The 15,719-nt window shown below is 39.3% G+C and overlaps 3 protein-coding genes across 3 annotated transcripts in view; 2 read left to right on the top strand and 1 right to left on the bottom strand.

The window, feature by feature from the left end:
• Positions 1–2,140, top strand: part of LOC307231729 (cytochrome P450 2D15-like) — a 9,313-nt gene extending 7,173 nt beyond the window's left edge. Inside the window, exons 9-11 of the mRNA XM_080002518.1 lie at positions 1–79; positions 662–803; positions 1,747–2,140. The exon at positions 1–79 is cut by the window's left edge and continues 23 nt beyond it. Coding sequence (XP_079858644.1) covers positions 1–79; positions 662–803; positions 1,747–1,934 — 409 coding nt within the window. The 3' untranslated portion in view covers positions 1,935–2,140. The remainder of the gene's footprint in view (positions 80–661; positions 804–1,746) is intronic.
• A 2,469-nt stretch (positions 2,141–4,609) lies between these two features.
• Positions 4,610–10,297, top strand: LOC307231898 (cytochrome P450 2J6-like; the record flags this gene model as incomplete). Its single annotated transcript, XM_080002775.1, has 12 exons — positions 4,610–4,771; positions 5,466–5,628; positions 6,154–6,306; positions 6,851–6,871; positions 7,671–7,831; positions 8,138–8,206; positions 8,484–8,588; positions 8,673–8,811; positions 9,014–9,099; positions 9,264–9,365; positions 9,634–9,775; positions 9,887–10,297. The coding sequence occupies 12 exons, from the start codon at positions 4,610–4,612 to the stop codon at positions 10,075–10,077; spliced, it is 1,494 nt and encodes a 497-aa protein (XP_079858901.1). The 3' UTR covers positions 10,078–10,297.
• A 1,302-nt stretch (positions 10,298–11,599) lies between these two features.
• On the bottom strand, positions 11,600–15,403 carry LOC307231833 (uncharacterized protein). Its single transcript, XM_080002682.1, has 7 exons — positions 15,265–15,403; positions 15,117–15,179; positions 14,960–15,004; positions 13,085–13,165; positions 12,461–12,535; positions 12,269–12,334; positions 11,600–12,134 (listed from the first exon to the last, which is right to left on the bottom strand). The coding sequence occupies exons 2-7, from the start codon at positions 15,169–15,171 to the stop codon at positions 12,106–12,108; spliced, it is 351 nt and encodes a 116-aa protein (XP_079858808.1). The 5' UTR covers positions 15,172–15,179; positions 15,265–15,403; the 3' UTR covers positions 11,600–12,105.
• Between the last annotated feature and the right edge of the window lie 316 nt (positions 15,404–15,719).

Below are 15,719 nucleotides of genomic sequence, written 5' to 3'. Positions count from 1 at the left end.
GATAGCGAACACTGTTCCCCTGGGTGTCTACCACAGCACCACCAAGGACACAGAGCTCATGGGATACTCCATACCCAAGGTACGTTACTGGATTACTGCTTTTTCTTTCCCGAAGGGGAGGACAAAAAGCACTCTGATTGACCTTTTGAAGTACAGAACCAAAAATACCTGAGGGAAAGACAGATGGAAAGAAGAATAAAAAATCCCCAAAATAAAAATGTTTATCAAGTTGTATGTCAGCTAAAACACAATGGCGATTTGTGTGGTGGGGGTGGTGGTGTTCAATATACAGAACATGAAAAATGTGTCACATGGGTTTTTGAAAGGAGAAAGTCAAATATTTGCTTATGAGTACATTTTACAAATCTTTTGGACGGCTTTTCGCCTTTTATTTGGTGCAGTAGTTTGTTCATTGGTCCATTGATAGGAAAAATAAAGGAAGGCCACAAAGAAGCAAAGAAAAATAAAAGACAAGAAAGGAATAGAAACTTGAGGAAAGACCTTGAGGAAATGTTGAAAATTATTATAAGAAGGGATCATAATGACAATACATAGCAGTCCCAGCTTTTCAATAGCAGGTATCAGAACCTAGTCGTCAATGCACTTATTACAATTTGTGTTCCTGATTTACTCTCACTCTGTTTTCATTGCCACTTTCCAGGGAGCCGTGATCATGACACGCCTGGACTCGGTGCTGGAGGAGGAGGGACAGTGGAAATCTCCTCATGGATTCCACCCTGAAAACTTCCTCACTGACCAGGGAGAGTTTGAGAAGCCAGACGCTTTCATGCCTTTCTCTGCAGGTAGCTCTACTATACTGTAAATCTCTCTATACAGGGGTCTATACGGTTGGAAAACCCATGCTGTGCTATCATGGTTTCCTCAGATTTTGATTGTGATCAAGCCGGTGACAGTAACAGTTTTACAAGGTTTTCAGATGTAGATTCTTAGTTTTACCCTTCCGTCCATTTTGAACACCCCTTGACCCAGTTCAGGGCCCCAGTGGCAGTAGGGTGGCCAAAAGATTAGACGATGCCTGACTTTCCTCAGTAATTGACGCCAGCTCTGTTTAAGGGGACCCCTAGATCTTTCCCAGTCTAATTGGGGCATTTAATCCTTCTAGCCTGTGCTGGGATTGCCTTGCGGTTCAGCCTTGTAGGATGTGCCCACTATAACGGCAATTGGAAGGCCTTCCAAGGGCCGCCCCAGAGTACTCTACTCTACGCCGGGGGTCTCTGGGATTGAGTGGGAAACTGGAAACAGTGTGGAGAAACCCAATTTCATCTGCCTCCGACAGGGATTGAGATTGACCTGCAAAGCACAGCGCTTTGTATGAATCCTCAACTCTCTGATCGACTCTAAAGCTGTGCAAGCAGTGGAAACACATCGCTCTACTGGGAAAAAGACTGGAATGTTCATTTCTCTATGCTCTTTTGCTGAAAAGTAAGGCAGACCAAGGAAAATGGTAGAAAACAGAAGGAGATTTAACAATGAAGAGAAAGTTGATGTTTATACTCTACTTCCCAATGATGAATATTGCAAAAAAAACCATTAAAAGCGATCTTCAATACATTGGACATTGTAATTGAATGGACGTTGGAGTTGAGTTTATCGGGCAACTTGTATACCCTAGGTACTTTTATGGTTTGGGTTTGAAGGATACCTTGGCCGAAATTGGTGGTGATGGGTGATTTAATTTCTTTCTTTTTTTTAATTTTTATTTTATTTTTTGCCTTCATACACCAGGTCCCCGTGTGTGTCTGGGAGAGGGCTTGGCTCGCATGGAGCTCTTCCTGATCATCGTGACTCTTCTGAGGAGGTTCAAGTTCGTCTGGCCGGAGGACGCAGGAGAACCGGACTATGACCCCGTCTTTGGCATCATCCTGACCCCCAAACCCTACAGCATGGGAATCCAGCTGAGGGCTTCCCAGTAAAGCTGGCTTCAGATAGCAATCCTTATATATATTTCTTTACTTCTCTTTGGATTTTTCGACATTTGTGACTTCTGTCTCTGCCGCGGACTGTTCCACCCACGTAAGCGAAGATTTGAAGACATTTCGAACATTTTACAAGTTGAGAAGTAGAATCTAGGTCCGATGTTTGTCCACCACAATCTTGGAGATCTTTTTCTAAACATGAATAAAAAGGAATGAATGATGAAGGGGGTGCTGTTTCTGTTTCTGGCATCACAGACTGACACCAGTTCTGCTTTTGCAATCTCCAAAAGCCCTCTGCTGGCTGTTCAAAGTTCAACTGGTGGATATTTAGGCAACATAACTGCTAGAGCTCAATTGCAAAGGGAACCAAAGATCTGGCCCTTGTGACTGCTTTCAGATTGTAAGTATGTAAATTAAACAACTTAAATGTATTGTTAAAAAAAATGTGACACTTACAATTATTTTCTTTACCCGCAATTAAAAATGTAAATTAAATAAGAACTAAAGAACAAAATTAAAAACCAATTTATGATTACTCAGTGGGTGGCGGAGGGTGCCCGAGCACTTGCCCCTTTCCCCCATGGTGCCCTATTATCAGCTTTTTTTTAAGCCCGTGCTGCTACACAGCGTTAGTTTTTCGATTGCTCTTCTTCCCAAAAAGTTCCATGGGATTTTGAGTGATTAACTTTGGTTTTGAAATTTGCTGTGGATTTACAAGGTCAAAGAACATTTGTTTAACATCTGAATTGGGCTTCTGCGTGAACGCCTTCCTTATATTATGGCACTGAATTGAATGATCTCCGTGTAAATCTCTTGTATTAGTGAACATTTTGACCTGCAGTATTTTTAGTGTGGTTCAATCCAATCACTCCAAGAGAATGTCCGATGTGTGTGCGTGCAGCACAATATATAAAAAGATGAGCAAGATAAAGAAGGCTAGAATCAATTAGATATTACTTCACATTAATATGACTTAATTAGACAGTTGAGTATAGTGGTGTAACGGAACATAGCTGATTCCCTAAATTTGGATTCTGAGTTGCAGTGAAAAGAAGAGACAAGACAGATACTGTGTTTTACTTTGAAGCACAGTGATTGGTTCATAGGGGTGTCACGATTCCGATTCGAAATCAAAAATCTATCGAAATGAGCGTTCGATTTAGACTATTGAAATCCCAATCAGGTTCGCGATTCTTCCCGTAATTTTGTGGGTAATATTGTCCGACATTAATGTGATCGCTATTGTAACGCTGTTTGAAAATAAACTGTGTACTGTATCCCTGAAGCAGATCAATGTCCTTGATTTAATTTTTTTACAGAACAAATGGAAAGCTAAGTTATATTTGTCTCCCTTTCTTTTCTTTTTTTTCTTTTTTTGATTTGCTGATCCAAATAATGAGCCGATCCGTGACTCAAAACTGCGATTTGATCCGAACCATGAGTTCTGTGATCTGTTGCACCCCTAGTTAAGTATACACGGTCAAGGATATGTAATGAATGATTTATCCATTATGTACCCAACTAACTGGCTGCCAGTTAGTCATGGCACAGGCCACAACAGGGGATAGGATTTAGTCTTTCTGGGTCATGGCTCCTGTACCTGGTGATTGTGTCATTTTAAGATACCCCTGATGGAGCACTGTGGTGGAGGAGGCTCGGTGAGTGCTTGGTCTGATAAAAGAGCTCAACGTCCATGTCATAGCCCACTGTCTGTCCTCCATATGTAAAAATTAACATAACAAAAAAAGGTCAGTCCGAGGCTTGTCATTTTGTAAGGCGCCTCCTTCAGGGAAGATATGCTTCCTGTGCTCCTGAAATGGCCCTCTCATCCTAGTGGAACACTTGTATTGAGCTGGTGGTCCATTTAAAAAAAGGGACTGATTGGCAGAGTGAACTTGACTTTTAACTTTAAAAGTCGACACCACCCTAAGATTATTTTGTGTTTCTGATTCTAATATCAGTTGAAAAACCTCTTGATTCATAGTATATAAATAGTATATATTAAAATATAATGATAGTACTAGTAGCAAGTGCTACGTTGCAATACGTTATACTCGTATTTAAAGAACAATGGTAATACTGTTAATACTCATTAGGAATACTAATAATAACACTAAGGATAATAGTAATAATGGTCATAATAATATAATAAAAACAGTCGTACTACTAATACTAACAATTTATTAAGACTGCAAGAAGAAAATAATGAATGGAGAGAATGTGTTTTGTGCATATTAAATCCATTCATCAAGAATTAATGCCTTCAATTTGATTGAAGTCTGCACTTTATTTTTCTATTACATTGTTCACCTCTGATTAAATACATTTAAAATGCATTAAGGAATACATACATTTGATTTTGTGTAATATAATGTATTTGATGTCTGTGATCACATATCATACAAAAAGTAAAGTAAGTAAAAATAAAGTAAGCTGTAAGTTAAAAACTGTTGGGGTTCATGTAATGTAACGTTAATGCATAGCCAAGTCTGCACGAACAGAACAAGGCACAGAAATGATTAACTGATTTAATTTACAGAGAAGAAAGTCCAATTGGTTCAGGTCACATGTCCATGTTAGCCTAGTAAATGGTGTTTACAAAGCCTGAGTGATTTTGTGTCGAGTGAGTCCGACTGCTAAGCTCGAGGAGGGATCACGATCACTTTTCAGTCATGATTGGATCGCTTGTTCTTTTCTGCTTGGCTACCTTCCTCTTCTTTTTATTCCTAAGGAATCAAAGAGGTAAAAACTTCCCACCAGGCCCCACAGCCTTGCCCATTTTTGGAAACCTGCTGGAGTTCAATGCTTCATATCCTATTCCAGATCTGCAGAGGGTAAGGTTCCAAACTGCTACTTGCAGAAATGTCAAAATGACTTATTATTATTATTGTTATTTTGGCTTACTAGAAAAAGTAGGTTTTAAACATTTAACTTAATTAAATGGCCATGGGATTGTCATAATTATGTTCCAAAAATAAAACCAGGCTATTGAAAATTAAACAGTACAATTTATACTTTTAAATTTTTAAAAGACTAAAGCAAAACACAGCTTATTGTTTCATGCAAAATTATGACACACAAGAAGCGTAGAAGTTTAATTTAAAGGTCACCTCAGGCTGTTTCAAATGAACTTTATAAATATATGAATGAAATTATTTATTGAATTATTCAGTGAAAAGAGAATATCATTGATGTTGATAGTGAATAAAGCTGGTCCCATGCTGATCCTTGTGTTACACCCTTAGTAATTTTCAACAAATTAGTCTTAACTTTCCCAAATTTATCACGCTGGTACCCGTCCGGAGGTCCCGATCCGATATTTTCGGAATCATATTGTGGTAATAGTAAGGTTAAATAGATTTGTTATGTGTTATTAACTTTTTTCTAAAAATCAACTAGTCATTACTGGACCACTTAAGGATTTTATGAAGTGTAATTTGGTTATATTATTTCCAAGACATTTTAGATGCAAATGTGATGGAAATCCCAAAGCTACATTCATAACTGACAATCGTACTCTGCCCACAGCTGGCCAAACGCTATGGCAACATCTACAGTCTGTTCCTTGGTGCCAAACGAGTGGTGATTATCAATGGGCTGCAGGCAATGAAGGAAGCCCTGATCAATAAGAGTGCTGATTTCTCTGGAAGGCCACAAAACCTCATGCTCAATGATGCGATACAACGGAAAGGTAAAGGGCAAATTTTGCAATAGATGTCTATAGATGTATTATTTATTTGGTGTTTATTAAACCAAACCAGACCCAAAGTACTGTAAAAAAGTCACTTTTCCCCAACAAAGTGGCGCAGGTATAAAAACCACAAGACGGTAATACATTACAGGCAATCACAGGAGTTGTTAAAGGGTTTTTATACAATTGGTAATCTTGATAATTCTAGTGTCAATAAAGGAATTGTTTATAATGCTTTTGCATTAGAATGTTAATCAATGTTATTTGTAAATAACATGAATAATCTCAGTTATTTTATTGTTAGTTACTAGTGGATTTCTCCAACTAGCAGTCCTGCTTAAAGATATTGAAGATATTGAAATAAAGAAATTTTAAAAACGTGATAGATAATAATAGCCAACATTACAAGTCACAAACCGTATAGGACAATAGGATCAAAAAATAGCACACGCACGTGGATGTATCTTCCTTCCAATCTCGTTGTTTAATCCAAATCTACCTTGTTGCACATAGCTCACTCTCCAGGAGCGGTCCTATCAGATTACGGTCCTTTGTGGAAGGAGCACCGCCGTTTTGGTCTGATGACGCTGAGAAACTTTGGTCTTGGAAAGCAGTCGATGGAGGAGAGGATTCTACAAGAGCTACAACACACCGTGAAGATACTTGAAGAAAGTGTTGGTATGATCAAAAATGACAGGTCCTGAGATCCTTTTGTATTACAGAACCAAAGAGGGCGAGGGAGGATTTATGCGTTAGTCACTAATGGCAGTAATTTACTGTAGTTCAAATAAGCGCCAGGAGGAAGTCAATGACTTAACTTTAACTTGCAAAGCGAGAGGCGGAATGGTGTAGTGATGGTCAGTCAGACGCTACATTAATTAATCTGTGTTTTCTCATTGTAAAAAAAAAAAAAAGACTTGGTTTTCTACTTTAGTTCCTATTGATTGAAAAATTGAGGAAAAGTGTATTGGAGCGGTTTCTAATTTTCCTGTTCCATGGGATGTATTGTATCAGCCTGGGCCCAGTATTCGTTGTTGGAGTATGACATCAGAAGAGACAGATGTTGGCTTCTTGAATTCCACAAGGTCAATACCAGTGATTGCAAATACTCAATGTCTCACCGAGGAGTATGACAAGGCTTAACTGATTTGTCATCAAGTCAAATACTGTATGGCTGGCCGCGACTTTCCTACCAGAGTATATGTTAAATTTTTTCATCCAGCTCAGGAAATCCTGAACAAAGGTACGTTCTCTCGCTAATGTTCCCCACCAAGATGACGGTCCAATCAACGCTTTGGCCTCAACATCAGCAAAGCCAATTGCTGGTGGAGAATGTGCAAGGGGCCAGGCGAGGACCATCTGTACCCCTGTCCAACCATAGAAACAATCAAAGTCTGCAGAAAAGTTGCAGCACCACTCCAATTATAGTAGAAGGACGTCAAACTCAAAGGCCACACGGGGAAAAAGCGGCCAAGGAAACAACAGTTCCCTCTCCTATAGTTCCTAAGTACTGTCAGCAGTCTATCAGAAGTACAGGTTGAGAGTGAGGGTTGCAGTGCTGACCAGTCGAGAGCACTGGTTGTTTATGTATTTCACACACTGTTTTCCAGACATAACGTTTCCAAATGTTTTATCTGCAATGACGACGGGAATGTGTAGTCTCTTTCAAAACGACACGTGTCTCACATCCATTGTACTGCTCTGTTGACAGCATATCCCAGTCATAAGCAAGCCTTGGCTTTATAGCTCCTTGAGCCCTTTAACACATAAGTAATAGCTGGAGGGTCACAGCATATTTATATAGCGGGAAGTGAAATGTCAACTTGCAGGGTGACGGGTACACCATTGTTGTGATTGGTTTACAGGGATAGCCGGACGGAATGCATATAAACCAGTGTAAGAGCACAGTAGCAGCCGTTCTTCAGTCTCACAGATGCAGTCATATATGTGATCATGTTTATGAATTATTATGTTCCAATACACTAATTTGTATTCTGTGGACGTATTACATGTTATATATAAACAACTCATTTGTTTTGCAGGTAATACCATGGACCCTCAGGTGTTATTCCATAATGCTGCCTCTAACATCATCTGCCAGGTTGTCTTTGGTGCAAAGTATGACTACAGTGATAAGTTCATCAAGTTATTCGTACGCACTTTCAAAGAGAACTCAAAGATCATCAACGGACCCTGGGCTATGGTGAGACTTAGACTCATTTTGGGCGAATGAAGAGAGCGCAGACATACAGCATGTACTATTATAGTATATAGATTCAAGCGGAAATGGTATCATAGGTTAACACAGAGATACGACGACAAAAATAAAATCCTATCCAGCCCACTGATTTAGCCATGACCCAATACTGGGGATGATGATTTTCATTCCGTGCAGAAGATGGAGATGAGCCTGGCATAAAGTTTAGGGAACTCTAAAGTATTAGTAGGTAATGCTATCCCTGATATGTGTATCGGAAATGTTATCAACAGTGTTTCTCATTTCCTACAGCTGTATGATACTATTCCCCTGGTGCGATACCTGCCATTACCCTTCAGGAAAGCCTTTAAAAATTTTAAGGTATGTCCAACAGGCCGGGGCCTTGGAAAAAATTCAGGTTTGGGGGAAAAAAAGTAAAAAATTTACAAGCTTTGCATTAAGATATATTTGTAGATGGAATCAGCCCTCCAATAATGAAGAATTAATAGGGGATCATCAATGAATAATTTGCTTGATCACAAAAGGTCCATTGTCCACTGCAGATTTAAAAATCATGGGGATCATTATCATTTAAGTGTGTGAGAATGTCCTTTTTGTTCCCTTGTTTGTTTTAAGTAAAGTAAAATCTTTTTCCTAGGATGTTAATACAAAAGCCGTAGAGCTGGTGGCTGAGCACAAGGAGACCTGGGTTCCTGGTAAACCACGAGATTTGTTAGACTGCTACCTGGACGCGCTGGATAAGGTATCCGTCTATTTCTTTATCTTTAGAAATAGAATAGAATAGAATCTTTATCTTTTTCTCTCCTGTCTCTGTTTGCTTCCAAAGGGAGGACATGGCTCGTCATCGTTTTCTGAAGAACAGCTAGCTTCATTTGCTCAGGACCTTCACTTTGCAGGCACGGATACGACCGCCAACACTCTGCTTACCAGTTTCCTTCACCTGATTACCCACCCACAGATACAAGGTATCTATGGCTTTGTGTCAGTCTCAAGCCTTAGTTTGGCAAAGGTATTTTCTTCTCATTTTTAAGGCATAGAATGTCAGACATTATTTTTTTTCCTCGATGTTTAACTAATGGTATACAACTGTTTGAATATAAAATATCTGCCTGCTCCATTTTTTGCTGTCTATTTTTTCCTCTCCATCTGAATCTTTCTCTCCCTTAGAGCGTTGTCAGCAGGAAATAGATATGGTGCTACAGGGAAAGGATAAGGCCAGTTTTGAAGACAGACACCAAATGCCTTACACGCAGGTTTATAAATCTGATACCTTAATTCTAGAAACACTGGAAATGTTAGTTTTGCAAGAGCAATAGTTGCAATTTTCCTGTCGGACTACCTGCACTTTACTTATGTTTGAAAATACATACGCTGAATCTGAACAACTTTTCAATGATGGTTATCGATCTTCATGCAGGCTGTGATCCATGAGATGCAGAGGATAGCAAACACTGTCCCTCTTAGTGTCTTCCACTGCACCACTAAAGACACAGAGCTCATGGGATACTCCATACCTAAGGTAAGAGGCCTGGCGTACAATAAAATCTGCCAAAAGCTTCATATTTATTTATTTACACCCTTCTCTGAAATGTTATCACTTTAGCCAGATGAAATTACTGCTATTAAAATTGCCATTGTTTTTGGAGTAAACCCATTGGTGGATTCACTAAGTAGGGACGGGTGGCAATTGGTTTTGGAGCATCTTGGGCAATGTACCATAAGTAAGAAGTTGCATGAAGCTGTGCTTTTCTTTTTCATTAAAAAAAAAGTGTCCTATTCTTTCCAAGGGAACCATTGTGATTCCCAACATGATATCAGTGTTGTCTGAAGATGGACAGTGGAAATTTCCTCATGAATTCAACCCTGAAAACTTCCTCAATGACCAGGGAGAGTTTGTGAAGCCAGAGGCCTTCATACCTTTCTCCATCGGTAGGTGGGCTGATAAAAAAACAACATTCTCGGATCAATATAATTGATATAAATGACAATATAATTCACATTCATACTTAATATAATACATAATGTATTTTGATGCCGCAGGTCCCCGTACATGTCTGGGGGAGAGTCTAGCTCGTATGGAGCTTTTCTTAGTCTTTGTGACTCTGCTGAGGAAGTTTCGGTTTGTCTGGCCAAAGGACGCAGGACAGCCAGACTACACTCCCGTCTTTGGAGTCACCATGAACCCAAAACCCTACCGCCTAGAAGTCCATCTAAGAAAGATTCCTAATTAGTTTTATTGCCACATTTTTCTCTTATGCTATGCAGTTCTACAATCCCCAGCCCGCTGATGCACAACCAGGCGTATGTTCTCAGTCAATTGATGACAGTTTGGTTTTATCAGTCAGCGTGTTTGGATTGACACATACTGAAGTCAAACCAAACTCTGTGATAAAACTCAAACAATGACTATTTTGTTTCATTAATATGAGTGGGGGTGAATGGAATTGCAGTCAAGTTAATTGATATCAGTGACTGAATAAATCTTTATGTCATTTAAAATCACAAAGTGTCTGAGTTGTCTTGTTGTTTTTTTATGTTTGATGAATTGACAATGTTTTCAGAATTTCAATTCACTTTCAGTTCTATATTCAAAGCCATCAGTTGCTGGCTTTGAATATAGAATTGAATTTGATTGTGTTTTAATTGATCAAACATTGAATTGAATGGCGTTTTATGCAAAGAAATATTCACTTATTTTTGTTCTTTCCATTTTCGTACGTATGACAAATCTTGTTTTTTTTCCTTTTTCAGCATATATAACATAATCAATTTGTATAAAAAAACAATCATAAAAAAAATTCTAATGGTGGGAAAACAAAACCTTTTCGTGGAACCAAAGCAAAGTTGGAAGTCCACAATTCTCTGGAATGTCATTATGTTTACGTTGAGATTTCCCTTCACTGGAATTAAGGGCAGAGTGTATATATCTATCTACAATGGGTGTGACTGAAATAGTCAAACTCATTAATTAGAAGGGGTGTCCACATACTTTTGGCTATGGAGTGTTTATATTTATATTAAAAGGACCATACCGGTGTTATCGGATGTTATAGCCTATTCAATACAATGTTGATTATCTTACAAAATATACCAGATAAGAGTTTGTAACAATTACCCAATGTCTCTATTGTATTGTAATTGAAACATTGAGGTGATAAATCCACATTAAAATTCCCGGTTTCTCTGGCTAAAATTCAGGTGGTCATGTAGAAGTCATAGCCGTTTACATTTCCTTCTTAAAACTCCTTTCTTCAGGAACTACATGGAAACGTACCTTCTTCAGAAAAAGTGTGGTAATAAGACTATACCAGACTCAGCCAGCATGATGTTGTCATCGTCGGTTGACAACGAGGACATTTAATGCACTGCAGAACCATCTAGAATGTTATAGGAGAAAATACAGAGAAAATGATTCTATTTTTGTTTAGAACTAATTCAAAGTAAATTAGATGTTTAATGCATTTTTCATGAACCTCAGGGGTAAGGTATCGTTCTAGCCTGGTTCCACCAGTGTTTCTTGCGAGGTCTTTACAGTGCCTATCACAAGAGAGACTGGCCCTTCGCAGTGAGAATTTGATTTGAAGCTATGCCTTGACAGAAAACACCTTCAGCCAATCGGCAAACAAAAAGGTACTTTGATTGGTCCCCTTCACCTTATGCTGCCCCCCCCCCCCCCCCGCATGTGCTTGTTTGTGATAGATCCACACAAACATTGATTATTGACTATGTGATATAACAAATTTATACCTGTATCAATAATAACAGAAAGCATGTCAACATATCAACACTAGATTGTGTATTAACATTGTGTACAAAGTTACTCTCGTCTAGTAGCTGCAAAACTCCTTGGCACCTGTCAATTCAGCTTTTCGACTGGAGAAGACATCTACTGTATGTTTTTACTTTACTTGTGGCATTTCTTTTACACAAGTGATGGCTTGTTCTGCAGTAAACTGCACAAATCTGGAATGTTTATCTTTTCACTATCCTATTAAATGTCCCCCCCAATGTTTTTGTCTGAGAAACAGCTCTATATACAGTTGATGCTTGAAGTTAGTGCCGACCAAGGTAGGATGGACACCTTTTTTTTTTACTTATAACCGTTGAAACTCTTATATGAGTTGTCGGAAATTTGAAACCTCGTACGGTCGTTTCCCTAGGTTGGCCAGGCTGATTAAGTTAGCGTGATGTTGACAGATCAATGATCGCCCATGGTGACTTCTCATCTTGAATTGCACATTATTTCCAGAAAGTCCTTGCTAGCTTCCATGATCACATTTCCGTTGGCCTATAAAACAGAAAGAGACAGAGAAAGACGGCAGGACACTCATTCATAAGGTTTTCATGAGTCATTAACAGCTAATATATGGACACTGATATAAGTGAGCATGTTCGTAAAATACATCTACTTTTTTAATTTACCAAAAAGCCTCCCCCCACATCCGATGTTGGTTGAGTTGTTTTTGGGTTTGAGTTGTTTTTCTCGCCCTATTAAAATTCAAACAGAATGAAAACTCATGAACACGCATGATGTTCACATCAGAGGGTTGAATCAGTAATAGCTGAATACTCAATTTTGAATCTCTAAAGCCTTGACGTAGACTAAGAACTCACCGCTGTCCTGATTGCGTCTTCTCGAACCAAAGTAATTGACAATAAAATGGCTTGTGATGTTGTCTCCTTTTGTATCTGTTAAAATGCAGGTACAGGCAAATTTTACTTTAAAAACATGCATCCCAAATACACAGAAATACCACTTGGACACACAAATGAAGCGTAGGGTTTGTGGAGCTAGTTCTGTCAGACAACTTGACGCCGCCACATGCTTTCACGCCCTTATGGGGCAAACTTTTTAAGCAGCCAGTCCCTCCTGCCCTAGCTGCTTGGCTTCCTGTTTTCCTGCCTGCTTGCTGCTTGCTGGGCTCTATTCTTCTATCCAGTGGGGAGATACGCTCAATAAGTATGTTTTCTGTACTCCTCGCCGGGAGTGATGAACAGTAGAGCCCACGATGCAACAATGCAAAATAAATAAAGATAATTCTGAAGTAAATCTAAGAGTTGTCTGTCAGAAATACACTGCGCTACCAATTGTTTTGAGGTTATTGTCCTGTGCTGTGAACTGAGTTAGTTGGCTTCGGAGGGAGCTATGATCCCTATGAGACCAATTTAAATTCTCGAGCGATCCAGGACAGGTGTGTGTTTGAATCTCCCAAGCCTTGATGTGGACAAAGAACTCACCAACATGAAAGTTGTTGTTTGAACCAATGGTTCCACCTTTGAGGTTTATTCCACTGTTTTCAACGGCATCTCCCATTATTCCTAGTAAAATACAGGGAGAGACAAATTTAGACTTATATGTCCATCAATAGAGATGTTTTGATGGACATTGTCCATCAAAACATCCCGCCAAATCACTCTGTATTTAAAGAAGAGGACATTTATTACATTTATTAGGACATTTATACATACGTATATTAGAAAGACATTCTGTATTTGTAAATGTATTGCATTAAATAAATAAATACATAAAATATAATAAATATATCAATGTGAATAATTAGACCCTTTCTTTGGTTTTCTTGCAAATGTCCTTGTACAGAGCTAACATCTTATCGGTGCAGTTGACCATAATATGTATGCTGCTGAGAACAAGTGAAGATGGAAGTTAGTAAGCGGAATATTACACAACACAAGTAATTATTCCAAAGAATCAAATAACACAGAAAAAAAAATGCAGTTTTTACAATTACTGTATATATTCATATACGATCTAATATGTAATATATTAATTATTATTAAAAATCTCTAACTCTACTACTGCTACTTTCTGGCTCCCAGGGGGTCCGGGGGAGGGCCGGGGTAGAGGCAACCGCAGCAACCACCACGGGTAACCGCCTGCAGCTAGCTCCTTCGCCCAGCAGCCACCGCCAGGAACATCCAGCAGCCCAGCAGCCAGGCCACCCCTCCAAGCAACCCCCACAACAGTCAAGTCCGGCCACGCCTTCACCAGACAACACAGCAGCCCGAGGCCCCACGCTCCAGCAGGGAGGAGGGGGCAGTTTGTCTTCGTCCCTGGAGAAGCCGGTGGATGGGTGTTCCAGGGAACCAGTACATTTTTAATTTTTGTTTGTTGGTTTGAGGTATGGGGGATGTGAACCCTGTGTCAGAGTGTTTTATTATTTTAAGATCATAATTACTCTCCTGTTAAAAAAAAAAAAGACAAAAATGCTCTCTGAAACCTCTGAACAAAATTTTGAAAAAAAATCTGAAAAAAGGACTGAAAAAAACCCCTGAAATAACAACAAAAAAAATGCCTTAAAAAAGTTGCTACAACTTCTCTGACAAAAGTGAATGCAGATGAAGTGCCTTTAAATAAAGTGCACAGTATATCTGTTGATTACCAACACATATCGATGTTTAGAGCCTCATTTCATCAGGGTGATGCAAAGTTTGAAGGATCCAGTTATAACATTAACCTTATAGCGGGGTGCTTCATGACATCATCATTCAATTTGTGGCAGGTTGCGGTTCTGGGGGGGCTTACACATGGGGCAAGGTGCGCAGTGCTCTGAGGTCTAGACTCCATGGTGTGTATTGGTCGAGACTGCATTCCATGGGAACGTGGAAAAAATATAACTCATGTTGGCAGGAAGTAATGCTGCGTTTCATGGGAACTCTGAAAACTTGGCCCGTGCTTTGCTGCCTGCAGCTATTTTTTTACTATTATTATTCCTGTACCTCAGTGAAACAAACATTCTCAGTGTAACACACACATCCATGTGAATATTCAAAGTAAATAAGTGCAATTGTCCGGCGCCCCCCGACCTCCCAGGGCTGATGGAAATAAATAAATGAATAAAAAGACCCCCAATGGGGTCTCCTCGTTTTGCAATAAGACACAATAATATGCATTGTTCCCTGCCCCCCATACCACACCACCCAGGAACAAAATACGAAACCAGTCAGTGGCTGCCCAACTTTTTACTACACACGTTGATAAAGTTGTGTCATCGAAAATCAAACATGTGCACATGTTTTTTATGTCCAACACTAGTTTTAACAAAGAACACTATTTTTCCATCATCCCCTCCACTCTGGTCCAGTGACATTCACCTGTTTTTCGCTTGGTTCTGTTCTTCCCATGTTTTACTTTCCAGGCTGTTAAAACACAGGAAACACCGTTATAAGGAGAGAAACACGTAGAGAATAATTTCACGTTTTCTGAGAGAAAAAGAATAAGAATCGGTTGAATTAGTGGGAAAGCACTCACCTAAGAGTTGTTGCATGATGTTTGCATTAGCCGGTCGTGAATCATTGTTTCCCATTGTTTCTACTAAATCAGACATGAGACACACGCTTAGGAGAAAAAAAAAAGATAGATGCATTCCAAACAGACAGAAACACACATGCAGTCCTACCGGTGGTTGACTTCAGCTGCAGGTGTGGGGGGAAGACACAAGCCGCTGCTTATATAACTATGTTTTACTGATGGGTGTATGGACATCGAAACCACTCCAGTCCCCTACCGCAGAAGTAAAAACCTTGTGAGAGAAAAAAGTCTTGCACGTTTGTAGGACCTTTTGGCCGGAATCCTTGTCGATGTTGTAAGACTAGTATATTGGGTTTATGTTGACGAGATAAAAAAAATGTGTCTCAACAGGTTCTGTTGTTTTCCACCGAATCAGAGCTCTTCAGTGGAACTGGAACTTCCTACTTAACTACTTCCAATGCAAACCAGATACAATCGTTCTGCAAGTGTAGGAGACTGGGAGCTTTGAAATAAATAAAAAACACACAAAAACACATGTAAAATGTATTATAAAATACGCTCAATTTGAAACCAATTCAATTTCAAGTTACTTTTTTTTTAAGT

The sequence above is a fragment of the Zeus faber genome (assembly GCF_960531495.2).
Source record: "Zeus faber genome assembly, chromosome: 6".
Taxonomy (NCBI): Eukaryota; Metazoa; Chordata; class Actinopteri; order Zeiformes; family Zeidae; genus Zeus; species Zeus faber.
The sequence above is the reverse complement of the archived record's forward strand: the minus strand, read 5'-3'. Positions and strand labels throughout refer to the sequence as shown.